We start from the raw sequence: 15,635 nt of genomic DNA on the forward strand, positions 1-15,635 counted from the left end.
CAGTGGGAGGTGAGTGCACAGCTCCTCTCACTGTGTGCTGGTGCTGTGTGGTGGCTGCTGTTGTGGTGGTGTGGTGTCGGTGGGGCGGCGCGACCTGGAGCCTTGGGGGCTTTGCCTTGCAGCATGGGTGCTGTGAGGCGCCAGGTCGCCCGCCCTGCTGGCGCTTTGTCGCTACGGCGGTGGTCGGTGCACGGTGCCACACAAAAAGGTCAGGTTAGGGACCCACTCAAGAGGTTTGCCGTGACGTGGCAGTGGGCTTAATACAATCTGATCAGAATGGTAACAAAAGAACCTCATGTTCTATTTAATATTTTGCCTAGCGGCTTTTAGATCAATGTATTTTTGGGATGTGCGATCCATGTCTTTTTCTTCATAGTGTGTTATACAACATTCTATCCCCCTCTTTTTTTTTTTTTTTTTTGCTTGGATCTGCACTCTCCCCATTTGGCACAGGTGATTTTAATCAGCAGGAAACTGCAAGAGGGGTCAGCCTTCTTTTTGCTCCCAGTTCACATATGGGAGCCAGTGGGAGGTGAGTGCACAGCTCCTCTCACTGTGTGCTGGTGCTGTGTGGTGGCTGCTGTTGTGGTGGTGTGGTGTCGGTGGGGCGGCGCGACCTGGAGCCTTGGGGGCTTTGCCTTGCAGCATGGGTGCTGTGAGGCGCCAGGTCGCCCGCCCTGCTGGCGCTTTGTCGCTACGGCGGTGGTCGGTGCACGGTGCCACACAAAAAGGTCAGGTTAGGGACCCACTCAAGAGGTTTGCCGTGACGTGGCAGTGGGCTTAATACAATCTGATCAGAATGGTAACAAAAGAACCTCATGTTCTATTTAATATTTTGCCTAGCGGCTTTTAGATCAATGTATTTTTGGGATGTGCGATCCATGTCTTTTTCTTCATAGTGTGACATCCATATATATATATAACAAAAAAAAAGGTTTTTTTTTGGTCTGAGATCTATATAATATCTATGAGTGGCTATAATATACCTATATATGCCTGAATTACTCTTTGTGACTATTTGCACGACTATCCTTTCTGGTGGTGGGTCTCCCGTGCGTAACTGGTTAGTTGCAGGGAGATATTAGGGAGAGACGACGTGGAGCGGGGGGTACCCAATAATTTATGGTGCACCTCCGCTGGTAGGTAGGTGAAAGGGAGGGATAGATATTTCATCCCCCAATCTCCTTATTCAAGTGTATTGGAGCAAGAAGTACAACTACTATTGTTGCCCCTACCCTGAGAATAGTAAAACAAACAGCACTATCCCCACTAATCGGATCTACCACTCTCTTCCACACCCACTTAAAACGTATTATTGTAATGATTATGTATAAGCACTGTTTTTATACTCATAGCTTTTAATAATTGATTAGAATAAAGTACCTTTTAGGAGTTTTTTCTTGTTGGTTTTCTACATATTGACTCCTATCACTATATATTTCCTTGGTTATAAAATAATTGAATCAGAATCTATATCTGTAAGATAAGGAGGTCCGGTAAATGAAATATAGGTAAGATTCTTCTGAAACTTTGTCTTTTTCTTCTATTGGAGGTATACATCAGGAGTTGAGATAAGTGAACCTTTGTTTTGTTTTTCGAAACGAACACCAACTTAAAAAAACGGGGCTCGGGTTCGGAGTTCGAATGTTTTATATGCAAACTTAAGTTGCATGAGCAATGCTGTGCTCGGGTACACTTTGTGCTCAGCCCAGTGTGAGCTGCTTGCGGTGTTTCAATGACTCGCACTGGGGGTAACAACAGCATGATCAGATGTAATGTGCAACAACAAAAGAAAAAGTTTGAAAAAGCCCACCCATCCTCCCCGGAAGTGATTTGTGTATGGCTGGTTGTATGTGAGACTCAAACTGCCAATCACTGTTTCAGAACCTACTCAGGCAAAGTTCGGAAAAGTGAAAGGTCAGTTTGTCTGCTGCCAGTGACCCAAAATTTCAAAGGTTCACTCATCTCTAATCAGGAGGAGGTCAGAACACATACCATCAATGGAAGTCTACCAAATATCCAGTAAATGGCATGCTATTTAATTGTAAAGGAAATATGCGCTTGATTTCTTTAGTTTAAGCACATGCATGGGGAATGGCTATGTAAATATGTATCCATCCAGGCTCTTCTGTCTTTTTGTGAATCCAAAACACCTTATACATATATTTGGAGTATTCATGTGCCAATTATGGGCTCATTAGATGGTGAGACATCCCATGATCATATGTTATTTCCAGGGGAAGCAATAACAGTAATGTGTTATTTTGGAATGCTCAGTAAAATTATTATTATTATTATTATTATTATTATGTTAAATCTGCCATCTCTTTAGCAAATTATTTATTATTCTGCGAAGAAGCTTTAAAAGTTTTGCTCCATTTTAATGGGATTTTTTATGTAAGTCATTATAATTGCACATTTGTGTTTTTCATCTGCAGCACAGAGGCAGAGCCACAGGAAGCTTCGAGATACACGTGTGCATCATAAAGTGCTATACTGCCACATTAAACAAAAATTGAAAACAGTGACCGGTTATATGAAGCGTCCAATGTTCATCACAGTCAGTTACTTAAAGCCTCTCGGCAATCCATCTGGGATACATAAAAAGGTACTAATTATGTTCCATTAATTTGTGGCAGGGTGCACAAGTGTTAAGCATCATTTGGATCCTACACTTAACCCTTTTCCCAAATGAACCAAAACATTTTATAACAGTGACTTATTATTGCATTAAATGAATATGAAACCGCCACTTATCCACTCCATTCAGATGTGTGGCTTATTCTGCGCTGTATTGTAAAACTCGCTTCCAACATCTGGCGTACTGAAAGTGGAAAGCTGAATGGGGGACAAATTCCTGTTCCAGCGAGTATATCTGAGGAACTTGGGAGACGGCAGGAAAGGAAGGAAACAGACCTTGGGAAATAAATAATTAAACAATAAAAGGAAAACCTTAGGGGCTAATTAAATATAAGGAATAATCAAATTGGATATGGAAATATAGACATAGCTGACAATGTATGAGTAAACGTATGTTGATAAATAGTCTTTTCTAATTACACGTTTGCTCTCATAACTAAAGTCTAGATTTTCTGGGCTGTAAGCCAAATCTGTCGCAGTCTAGACATGGAGGTCTGCTTCCCAGCTATTCCTTCCGATATACAACCTTCTAGAAATGACATGCAATATACCTAAGCTATACACTTACAAAGACATGGGTATTTATCATCATTAAACATGAAAAAAATAAGGCAGATTAGCTAGCACTGCTAGCACACCCTCCAGAGATGCTTTTAAGCAAACATACATAGCGGATTACTAGATATAGTGGTGCTAAACTTAAAGGGAACCTGTCAGTCCTGTATGCACCCAAACCAAGAGAGATTCTGGGTACATATTGCTAATCCCTGCCTAACAGTCCCATTCAATAGTAGCATAGATAAAAGGATCTTTAGAAAAAAGTATTTCCAAAGATCCTTTATGATATGCTAATGAGGCCAGGGACTAGTGGCAAGGGCATTAGTTCCCTTGATAATCAGCCCTTTTAGTATGTGTTTCAATAATTTGTATTAAACTCTAGGTAAAGCAAAGAATAGAACAACATTCATGAGAATTTTTGAAGAAAAATTATGCTAATACATATAGCATAACATTTGAACTAAGCACAAAGATTAACAATACCTTTGAGTGGGGAGGAAAGATGGGGGGGAAAAATGAAGGAAAAGGTATTTTATTTGGGGAAACAAGGGGATAGGGAAGGAGATGTGGGAAGGAGAAAGGATAGGGCAGAACAATTACCTATTAATTACAGTGCATACGTTTCTCAAATAAGTGAGCATAGGTGAGAGAAACCATGCCTCTGATGCTGTGCATTCATTAGCATGCTAGCACACTCACAGGGGCGTGCTACCATGATAAGGGGTCCAATTAGCAGGGGAGCTAACGCCCATGCGACTAGTCGCTGGCCTCATTAGCATATCATAAAGAATCTTTAGAAATACTTTTTCCAAATATACCTTTATGTATTCTACTATAGGCTGGGACTGCTAGGCAGGAATTAGCAGTATGCACCCAGAACCGCTCTTGGTTCTGGGTGCATACAGGACCTGATAGGTTTCCTTTAAGATAAAGCAAAGCAATATTTGAGCAAAAATAGTATGAAAAAAACTGCTAAAAGTGGCACTCACCACTATTACTATGTGGGAAAAAGACAGCACTTAAATGTGGTCGTATCTTGCGGAGAGGAGACAAAAAAAAGTGATGAGGAAGTGACAGATGTGTTGCATAATCTACACTTTTTCTAGCTCAGAAGAAGTAGAAAAAGCATAGTTTACCCAAAACAGATGTCACGTACCTCTTTTTGTCTCCTCTACTCATGATCATCATATGACCACAATAAAGTGCTGTTTTTTAATGTACCAGTGGTGAGTGCCGCTTTCATCATTTTTTACATGCTGTTTTTGCTCAAATGTATCATTGTTAACATTAAGCCAGCAGCCATATTTCTCTGTATGACAATTTCCTACTACAAAATGCTCTGTATTTCCATTTAAAATAATTCATATATTTTTGCCTCTTTTAGAGGCTATGTGATCATTCCAATACAATCAACGATTGGCCACTACAGATGAGGGAATCTTTTGAAATTCAAATTTGTCAGCTGTGCTAAATTTTCTCCAAAAAAATCTATGTAAATCTCAATACTGGAAGTCCTCTAATTGTCTAGAAAAGGCATGTGTAACACTCTGATGTCTTCTAGTAATATATTGAACCCCTTTTGAGTTCAATAACTTGAAAATTAAGATAAAGGGCTATTAAAATGCCTTCCTTGTTGCTATATTTCAAGAGTAAAAAAATGGTGTTATTATCACTCACTTCACAGTCACACAGAGTGACTCTGCAGGTCCAGCACCTTCCTATCACTTAAGTCTTTATATTATTAGTCACAGACAGATCACCACTCCCATTTTCAATATTTTTCAGCATTGCAGTTGTACATCAGAATTAGGTCTATATATTTCCTATCTGTAATTATTATTTTTTATGTGTAGGTAGTGAAACTCTAATATGGTCACTGCTTTCCTTGCAAAAACCTTTTATATTCTTTTTGATAGTCTCCTCTGATTGGTACGCAAGACCATGTGATGTGATAGCTGCAAGGCTTTATGGAGAAGCTACTGCGGCCATGCCTGAATTAATTGAGGCCGCTTTCTTATTAGCAATGTGTAAAATAGTTTTGAGTATTTTATAATTTTTTTTGCCCTGCTCATCCCTATTTACTTCAATGAAGTGGTGCTGCAGTTTTTGCACAACTGATACTACATAAACGCTGATGCCCCTCTGCCCCAGAATTCATACAGGTCTCAAAGGTTGTATCCCCGATAATATTAAATTGATTTTGTTAGATATTAGACGATAAAAAGGTCAAGTTTAAATACATACAAATGTATTAAAAATCCTAACATTTCCTGATGTTAAAGAAAAATTCTGGAATGGTTGAACTGGCTGTTGGATCATGTAATCTGCATATTCTGGTAAACACTTAACATCCAAAAGCAACAGTCTGATAATTTGTTCAAGGAAAGAATTGTCTTCTTACATCAATATTAGACCTTTATCTCTGCTTCCACAGCAACAAAGGAAAATCTAGATTTTACTGAACCTTGCACATCTATGAGAATCATTAACAAAGATGATTTGGAATCCATATATTTGTGTGGGATTCCATATAATATTTTATCAATTTCTTTAACCTAATGCATGAATGCATGACAAAATCGTTTAGCCCACTTTTTGCTATGGGGAATGATTATGGGGCATATATACATAATTAAAATTGAAAAGAACAATGAACTTCCAGCAATAACTTAGAATGGACCTCTAAGCCACCAGTGTTTCCCTGGTGTTAATCGTCGTAGACAGTAACACACACAACACCAGTGCTCACTTGGCCAATCTGAAAGTTCACTTTAGCCTAAACACCGTTATTACAGACATGGCCTTCCTTTGCTTCCTTCCTCTCAATGTGGGGTACTATCTCCTAACCTGTTCCCCTCCGCTATCTTAAATCTCATCCTTAATCTCGGGGGTATATATTTCCATCCCCTGGGCCCTGACTCTACTGACCTTCATCTAATTATGGGTCCCAGCAGCTCTGTAGCCGGATCACTTTCTAAGTCCACTGAGGTGAGCCATAGATTCCGCACCTCTTGAGGTTACATCAGGTTTCCCTGACTGACCCTAGCACGAGGCCACATCTTCTATCTCAGTCCAACCACTAGGTGGCCCCTTTGGTAACAGTCCCACTCTAGTGTATCTGAAACCTGCACTTAGCTCGTAGCATAACACATTAACATATGCAATCAGTGCTTAATATAACACACAGAGTACATAATATAACCGGTGTACAGCAAACCCACCTTCTTCAATGGCATAACTATTACGGGATGGAAATCCTTTAATTTAATTTTTTTTTAGATTCGTGGATGTCTGATTTGGCTAATATGAAAAAACGTTCTGGAGAAGAATTGATTTGCATAGCTTTTTTCCATGTTGCATTTTCTGTGAATACTGTAACTCACATACACTACTTAAATTTCCTCAAGGAAAGCCCGCACTTAGGTTCTCATTGAGGAAAAACAAAATGAAAAATCAAAAAAAGTCACATTGTCTTAATTATTTTGGTGACTACAAATAAAATTAATAATAAAAAATGAATATCAAGTTATTTTAACTTTCAAGCTACATTCAGCATAATCGCTCTTGTAGTAGGGGTTAAATTGTAATTTCAATGCTACCAGTAAAGTGGGTTAAAAGCTTTTGAATTATTCAATGAAGGAGAAAATAATCCCTCTTCGGATGATGTATACGTCTTTATAAACTAAACCAAATATTTTAGTGCCATCTGTTTAGCCCATTGTTTCATGCTTTCTTAACACCATAACAAACAAAAAACACAGCTCTCAGTACAAGAGATTCACAGGATGAAATTACACCAGGAAACTACAACAACCTGTCAAGCCATCATGGGCTGAAAGTAGGGATTTACCAAATCTTAATCTTGTATTATAATAGGACAAAACTTAAAGGGGCGATGTTTGGGTAATTGAAATCCAAATGATATACAGAACATACAATCTACAGAAATTGCTCCTGGTTAATCCCAAGAAAATAAACCCTAGAAAAAAAAGATGCAACTCAAACAATAATATAGTGTATTAGTTTATAGTAAAGGCACAGGTTACATTGGCAAATGAGTATTCGTAATTTTTTTCACAATCATGCTGCTAAAAAAATACATTTATTATGCAAAACAAAAGGAATTGGCCATGGTATAAGTTGGTATACAGTATACCACAAAAGTAAGTACACATTTTTGTAAATATTTTATTATATCTTTTAATGGGACACCACTGAAGGTATAAAACTTTGATACAATGTAAAGTTATCAATGTCCAGCTTGTATAACAGTGTAAATTTGGTGTACTCTCTAAATAACTGAACACACAGTCTTTAATGTCTAAACCACTGGCAAGAAATGTGAGTACACCCTTAAGAGAAAATGGCCAAATTGTGCCCAAAGTGTCAACACCTTGTGTGGCCACCTTAACTTTCTTGGTCACGGAGTTCACTAGAACTTCACAGGCGCCTCTGGAATTCTTTTACACTCCTCCATGATGACATCACAGAGCTGGTAAAAGTTAGAGAACTTGCACCTTCCTTTTGAATATGCCCCACAGATGCGCAATGGGGTTTAAATCTGGAGACATGCTTGACCAGTCCACCAACTTTACCCTAGATTTCTTTGGCAAGGCAGTGGTTGTCTTGCAGCTGTGTTTGAGGTTGTTATCATGTTGGAAAATTGCCCTGTGGACCAGTTTTTGAAGAGAAGGGATTATGCTCTTCTTCAGTATTCACAGTACATATTGGCATTTATAGTTCCCCCAATGATCTGAAGCTCCCCACAGTTGGTAGTACAAATGCAGACCCAAACCATGACATTCTCAGTATCTTTCAAAGATCAATCCACGGAAGAGGGGGAGGGGAGGAAAAATCCAGCACCGAAGTAAAAAAATTCCTATTTATTCCAAGAATTAAAACATGGATACATGTGCAGTTATGCCTTACGCGTGAATAAGGAGCTTTTTTTGTCTCTTCGAAACGCGTAAGGCATTACTGCACATGTATCCATGTTTTAATTGTTGGAATAAATAGGAATTTTGTTACTTCGGTGCTGGATTTTTTACTCCCCTCCCCCTCTTCCTTGGATTGAATTTGCACCGTGAATGCCAAACCATTGGATCCGAGCATTGGACTAGGAGCTGCTGAGCAACACATTGAGTCGTGAGCTGAACAATTATTTTATTATCTTTCAAAGATACCCTTATCTTTGCACTCCTCACCTGGTTACTGCCACACATGCCGACATCATCTGAACCAAATAAGTTTATCTTGGTCTCACCAGACCACAGGACATGGCTCCAGTAATCCATGTCCTTTGTCTGCTTGTCTTCATCAAACTATTTTTGGGCTTTCTTGTGCATCATTTTTAGAAGAGGTTTCCTTCTGGGATGACACCCATGTAGACCAATTTGATTCAATATACGGCATATGATCTGAGCACTAACAGGCTGACACCCCCCCCCCCCCCACCCCTTTAACATCTGCAGCAATGCTGGCAGCACTCATATGTCTATTTTAAAAAGACAAACTCTGATTATGATGCTGAGAACGTGCACTCACATTCTTTGGTCAACCATGGCGAGGTCTGTTCTGAGTGGAACCTGTCTTGTTAAACCACTCTGTTGTCTTGGCCACCATGCTTCAGCTCAGTTTCAGGGTGTTGGCAATCTTTTTCTAGCCTAGGCCATCGTTATGTAGAGCAACAATTCTTCTTTGCCCTGAGATGCCATGTTGAATTTACAGTGACCAGTATGAGAGAGTGTGTGAGCGATAACACCAAATTTGACACACCTGCTCTCCATTAACACCTGAGACTTTGGAAAACTAATTAGTCACAACATAGGTGAGGGAAAATGACTAATTGGACACAAACTTGCCATTTTCACTTAGGGGTGTACTCACTTTTTTGTCAGCGGTTTTGGCATTAATGGCTTTGTATCGAGTTATTTAGAGTGCACATCAAATTTACACTGTTATACAAGCTGTACACTGGCCAAATTATATTGATATATATATATATATCAGTGTCAGATCTTCAGTGTTGTCCCATGAAAAGTTATGATAAAATCTTTACAAAAATGTAAGGGATGTACTCAATTTTTTTATGCACTGTACATGCAACATATAGAAGCATGTTCACACTGTGGGCATTTAACACACAGAAACAAAATGACCATATACCCTGCTATTAAAAATCAAGTAAAAAGTTCTAGTAGATATTAATAGAGTACATAGTAGACACTTTTATCGATAAAAAATAGCTTGCACTAAGTACCCCATGGTATTGATAGTACTATTACTTTTTACTTACATCATACAGCAGGGTATAAGCTCATTTTGTTCATATCTTTCGTTCTGTTATCATGTTACTAGTAAAACTGGAATCACATAGTATAGCAGCAACAAAACTGCATATCAGTTGTGATAATAGTTGTAATCAGCCTAGAAGATGATCATCCTATTAGAGCTTCCAGAAACCACCTGAGAGAACCTTATGTGACATATTTTATACAGTTTTGTAGAAGAAAAATGGAAATTAATTTCCAAAATGCAGCAGATACATTGTTCTTATAATGTTTGGAAACTAGTAAAACCTAAAAATTCATGGGCTATATTTTGCACTTTGCATGTTCCATTAGCACTAAGGAACTCAAGGCCTTGAGAATTTGGAGTTTGGGAGTCCATGTAATAAGACGCTTTCTGCGGGAAAATATTAATGTCTTTGCTATGGCTGGAACCAAGACAAGATGCCCAATAAAATAATATTTGGCAAACCAGCTCTTTCATATGCTGCTACTTAATACTAGATATATTCTTCTGTGATTTTTTTTTATGAAGGAGGCTGGAAAAAGACCAAAACAGGAATGGTTTAATGAATTTATATACAAAAAATATTTTAATATGTTTTCCTACTAGTTATTTAGGTACCTGATGCCACAAATTAATTTAGATATTTGTTGAAAAATATTTCTTAAAGGGAACGTGTCAGGTGCGATATGCACACAGAGCCACAAGCAGTTCTGCGAATCCCTGCCGAACTGTCCCTGTATACACTAGCATAGATAGATCTCTAGAAAAATAATTCTAAAGATCCTTTATGATATGCTAATGAGCACAGGGATTAGTCGCAATGGCGTTAGTTCCTGTAAATTCCAAGTGAAAAGGAGTAAATTTCAGCCTACCATAGCCATGTGATCCAAACCACCTAGGGTGAACGAATGAAGAAAAGGGGTGGTCCACCCCTGCAGAAGTCAGTCTAAATAAGAGTAAGTGGTAATCCAGCTCCCATAGTCCAGTCTTCAGTGAAAATTAAGACATCCATTATTCACAAAACATGTTAAACAGTTCTGAATTTAAACATGTATGTTTTTAACATGTTTTGTGAATAAAGGATGTCTTAATTTTCACTGAAAACTGGACTACGGGTGCTGGATTACCACTTACCGTTAGTTCCTGTGCTAATTCCACTCTCTTAACATGCTAGCACGCCCACAGGGACGTGCTAACATGCTATTCAATACCCACTGCCCAGCGTCATCATTAACAGTGATGTGCGTACTTGGGTCCATTGCACCACCTCAGAGTGCTGGGCATAGGGTCAGAGCGCATGATTAGAGGTCCCCAGCACTTCCAGTCATGAACACTTCACCAGTTTAAAGCCGGGACGCGTACACCCGGCTTCATAGTGCACATGACTGGAAGTGCTGGGGATCATGGGCACTGACCCGAAATCCAGCATCCATCGGATGCGATGGCAACAGAGGTTAGCATAACCATGCCTCTGATGCTGCGCGTTCATTAGCTTGTTAGTACACCTACATGGGCATGCTTACATGCGAAGGGGGCTGACTAGCCAAGGGAGCCAACACCCCTGTGACCAGTCCATGGTATCATTAGCATATAATGAAGAATGTTTACAAATACTTTTTCTAAAGATCTCTTTATGTATGGTGCTAGATGCTGGGACAGTTAGGCAGGTATTAGTAATATGCACCCAGAACTGTTTGTGGTTCTGGGTGCATGTTGCACCTGACAGGTTTCCTTTTATTAACTTAATTTCTATGGAGAATATATTTCAGATGCTCATCTTTGGATATTTTATAAATACAGTGCAAATTTAAAGAAGAACATAGCATTGGCGTATTTTGTGCTCTACATGAGCCGTGCCCCTCTATGTCCAGTACTGAGGACTAGGGCTCCAGCTGTACATGCGACTCCCGGATCAGCGTTCAGGTCAGAAGGAAGGGAAAGTTCCAATATTCCAAGGATAAGAAGAAACTGACCGCAAAGCAGCTGGTATACCGGTAATCTTTATTCCAAATTCAAAGGTGCAGGATACAATCGGGCGGGAGGAGACCTGGATGCGGCCCCTCGCTGCGGACACAATGCGAGGGGCCGCATCCAGGTCTCCTCCCGCCCGATTGTATCCTGCACCTTTGAATTTGGAATAAAGATTACCGGTATACCAGCTGCTTTGCGGTCAGTTTCTTCTTATCCTTGAAGTAAGTGAATAAAACATTACTGGTGCTTTTACGGCTCTCATAATATTATAGCATTACTGGATCTCTAGAAAAATGAAAGATTCAATATATTATAGTGGTATAAATTACTAAACATTTTCAATCGAATGCATAAATAATAGTGCCTAAAAATTATTCAATATGGATTCCAAAAAATAAGCACAAAGAGAAATAAAATTTGGGGCTGATGTCAAGAATTACCAATGAACAGCACTGAAACATGTAGTAGCATTTGTCGATCGGTACTTACAGATTGCTCATTCAAGTCTTGAGCGTCGTCCATTAAGGTTTCTCTATAAGGTCCAAATTTTTAAGTGATCTCACCTTGTAAACAAAATGTAATTCCTGCAATAGAAGAGGACAAAGAATTAATTTTACCCAGTGTTTGTTTTATGAATGGCGCAGCATAAATTCACAGGGAGACCAAAGATAAGTATCTGGTATGTTTTCATCATTTAGAAAGCAGCCAAGCTTCCTTGTCATTGAAGGAATTAAACATTAAGGCCCCAATTTATCAAAGCAATTTCACCAAAATTTGCCATACACCACAGCTTGTCTAAATCTTTTTTTTTCAGAAAAAAATAAAACAAACAGATAGATCTTCATCTCTGATATGGCACATTTCCATTGAGAATATGTACATTACTTTGACGACTTATTACTTCACCATAAAACACTTTGAATAACAGGACATAAAAGCAGTGGTCATTTATAGCAGAACAGTCAACATTCAGCATGCAAGTAATAAAAGTAAAGGATTAAAGGTTAGACAATTATGATGACCAACTTATATTTATTATTATTATTAATAATATTGTTAATAATTTTATTATTATTATAATTATTAAGCATGATACTTAAGAGGACATTGGTACACATTGCACATGATATTCCTTATAGTTATTGCATAGAGATGAGAAAATCAATTTAAGGTAAATGCAATTCATTTTGATTTTCCCCAAAGATGTGGCTCACCTGAATTTGATTTTTTTTTTTGTTATTTGCTTCAGGACAATTGAGCACATTAGGGGTCAGTAACTATTTTGTTGGACTATTGTAGGTCGGTTTGTATTTTCCCTCTAAATTGAGCCAATCTGTTCAAATAAAGTTACAGGATACTCTGTTGTTAAGTCCTGTTATATACTGTAAATCATATTTTTCAACCCAAAAGCTTAATTTTAACATGTGATATGGTAGTAAAAAATTCTATTATTTGTGTGTATATTAGAGAGGAGTGAATGTTTTGAAAGTCAAATTCAAGAATTTTACTTGTCAAAAGCCAGTAAAAAAGTATTTTTGGAACGATTTCATGTTTGTGGATAGTGAAGATGGTGATATTCAGTATAATTATACAACACACTGGACAAGCGCTGGAGATGTATGTCGGTATCCAGGAGGATAAAATTTGATGGCCCAGCCAAGGAGATGTCTGACAGAATAGGCCAGCAACTGCAGCAGCAGAAAAGTATAGTAATTAGGGATAAACGATTACCTCAAATATTCGGCTTCACGAATATTTTCCGAATAAGTCGCCGCTATTCGACTATTCGCGAATATTTGATGCGCAATGTACGTTTAAGGGAAACCTGAGTAACAACTATTCGGAACTATTCGGGCTTCCCATAGACTTAAATTGAGCATCGAATATTCGGATAGCGGCGACCTATTCATCGGATATTCGCGAAGCCTAATATTTGAGGTATTCGATCATCCCTAATAGTAATTTAGAATAAAGCATGTAGCAAGGATTTTGTGGCCAGCCTGGCTGTGCAGTGGCACTGCAGAAGCTACATGGAAGAAAAATGAGACGGGGCTGTTAAAAAGATGTCTGGCAGTGTAATGTCAGCATCTATTACCCGTTCAGCAACAGTACAGTATTACACTATAAAGCACAGTATGCCGTCAGGATCTGTATGACCTGGCTTTGCAGTGGCAATAGCAGTGACAAAAGCCACATGGTACAAAAATATGGTAGATCAGGCAAAGGAATGTCCTGCAGTTTAGATCCAACATCGTCAACCATGTCCACAGCAGTGCATTATAGATAATATGATGGAAAGGGAGCAAAGGGCTAGCTCAGTGCGGACCATCAGAACTGACGGCAGCAGAACAGTGAACATAGCAGACTATGTAAAGCCAATGTAAGCATATTACAAACTGTGCTAGTTCTTACCATTGGTAATATTTACTGAGCCTGAAGTCCAAGAGAATGGGGCACAAGGTATCTGATGGAGAAAGCACACAGTCCATGTATGACAGAGCCTGGCTATTCAGGCATTGCCAGTCTGTTTGCTAATGTGCATTAAGTTGGTGCTGTGGAACATAAAACATCTTTCTTTCATCTTTCTGCCTTGGTTGTTTGTTGTAGCTTGGTTATTTGATGGAGCTCCTAGCAGATGCAGGAGAGCATTCACCCTGCAGATAGCAGAGAGGTTTGTCCTGGTCAGACATTCGGTCAGCAGGCATCTGCTCTGAGTTCCTCTGAACAAAAATAAGCCAATTTGGAATAAAAAAAATTCCCCAATTTTGCTTTTATAGTGGGTATCTAAAAGCAAAGATCTTTAATAGAAATCCCACAAGCACTTCAGCATACAGCTTGCCATTCTCACCTGCACTACCAAGGACATTGTTGGTTCACGCTCACGTGCCCACTGTGTGGGAGAGACACCTTGGCCAACATTGTCATTATGGTTATTCATTAGACCTGGCTGTCAGTCAGTACTGGGGGTGCGGTTACAGCCATTGCTCACGATACACAGAGCGGTGAGTGAACTCATGCCAGCACACCTCTATGACTGGAGGCCGAATGCTGCCGGGAGGAATAAAATTAATTTCCTCTTGGCAGTGAGGCTCTAAGCATGGACACTGGGCAGGTTCAAAATGCTATTAACCTGGAAATTAATACCATATGTGCAGGTTAATAGTGTTTTTGACCAAACAAGTTCCCTTTCATTTAATAATTTCTGCTTGCAAAGTTACAACAATTTTGCCCTTTATGCCATGAGCAAGGGTGCTATCCTATGGAGGGTGTCAACAGGAGAAGATGTGTAAGAGAGTGAACTATGACAATACAGGGCGAGCATTAGGACCCTGCAGAGTCTGCCTGTCTGTCTGAGCGATAAACAGGAAGTAGTTGTGGAGATCCAGGAAATAGAGAGAGGGAGGGTGGTGTCCATGGCAACGGGTTTTGTCAACAGAGCAGTTGAAGCAATATGGGCCTTAAAAGAGTTGGTTGTAAGCCCCGGTTGGTGACCAAGAGACTTGTTGGTGAACAGAGCCAGTGACAGCATCTGAGGAGAGTGAAGGGAAACAGAAATTGCGAAGACAATACCACATCACTGTGTGATAAGCGATCCAGTTGTGCGGACCTGGGTCCAACTGAAAGGGCGTCTGAGGAGAAGCTGAGGAGATGTTTCCCTCCCTGACAGAGCAAGTGATTGATGTCCAGTAAGGCCGTGAGTGACTGCGACAAGAGAGACGGCATCCGGTGTCATCCCCTTTGGAAGGATTCTGACAAGCCCTGGAGAGGAGTGATCCCCAGACTGCGTCCTGAGGCTACAGAATTAAAGTGCTTGACAGGTGACTCTGGCATTGGCTGATAGCTGCCAAACTTTGTTTTCTTTTTCTTTTTTGCAATAAGTGCTTATTTTTGGCGCCAGAGTTTTATTTTTATTTTTATTTTTCTGGACTTGCTGCAGCGCACGTGGAAACACACCGGTGTAAAGTTACATTGGAGGTTAATGGTACCATAGGTTGTGAGATACCCGGGTATCCCTGTGATAAGTGTATAGTCATCATTAATTTAGTGTATTGTATTATTATCTGTGATAAGTTATACTCAGTGCGCCATCTCAGAGGTTCCATCAGACCACTCTCACCTAATTTACATCGTCTTTCCAGTTTGATAAGTTTAACGTGTAGGTAAATTTGTTC

General features: G+C 39.5%; 1 protein-coding gene across 8 annotated transcripts in view; it reads right to left on the reverse strand.

Annotated features, from left to right (window-relative positions):
- EYA4 (EYA transcriptional coactivator and phosphatase 4) overlaps positions 1–15,635 on the reverse strand; it is a 579,250-nt gene that overhangs the window by 451,516 nt on the left and 112,099 nt on the right. For all 8 annotated transcript variants that reach the window (XM_075339874.1, XM_075339873.1, XM_075339870.1 and 5 more), the window contains exon 2: positions 11,953–12,047. In XM_075339874.1, the coding sequence (XP_075195989.1) occupies positions 11,953–11,985 (33 nt within the window). In that variant the 5' untranslated portion in view covers positions 11,986–12,047. The remainder of the gene's footprint in view (positions 1–11,952; positions 12,048–15,635) is intronic.

Source organism: Anomaloglossus baeobatrachus, chromosome 3, assembly GCF_048569485.1.
Source record: "Anomaloglossus baeobatrachus isolate aAnoBae1 chromosome 3, aAnoBae1.hap1, whole genome shotgun sequence".
NCBI classification, from domain to species: domain Eukaryota; kingdom Metazoa; phylum Chordata; class Amphibia; order Anura; family Aromobatidae; genus Anomaloglossus; species Anomaloglossus baeobatrachus.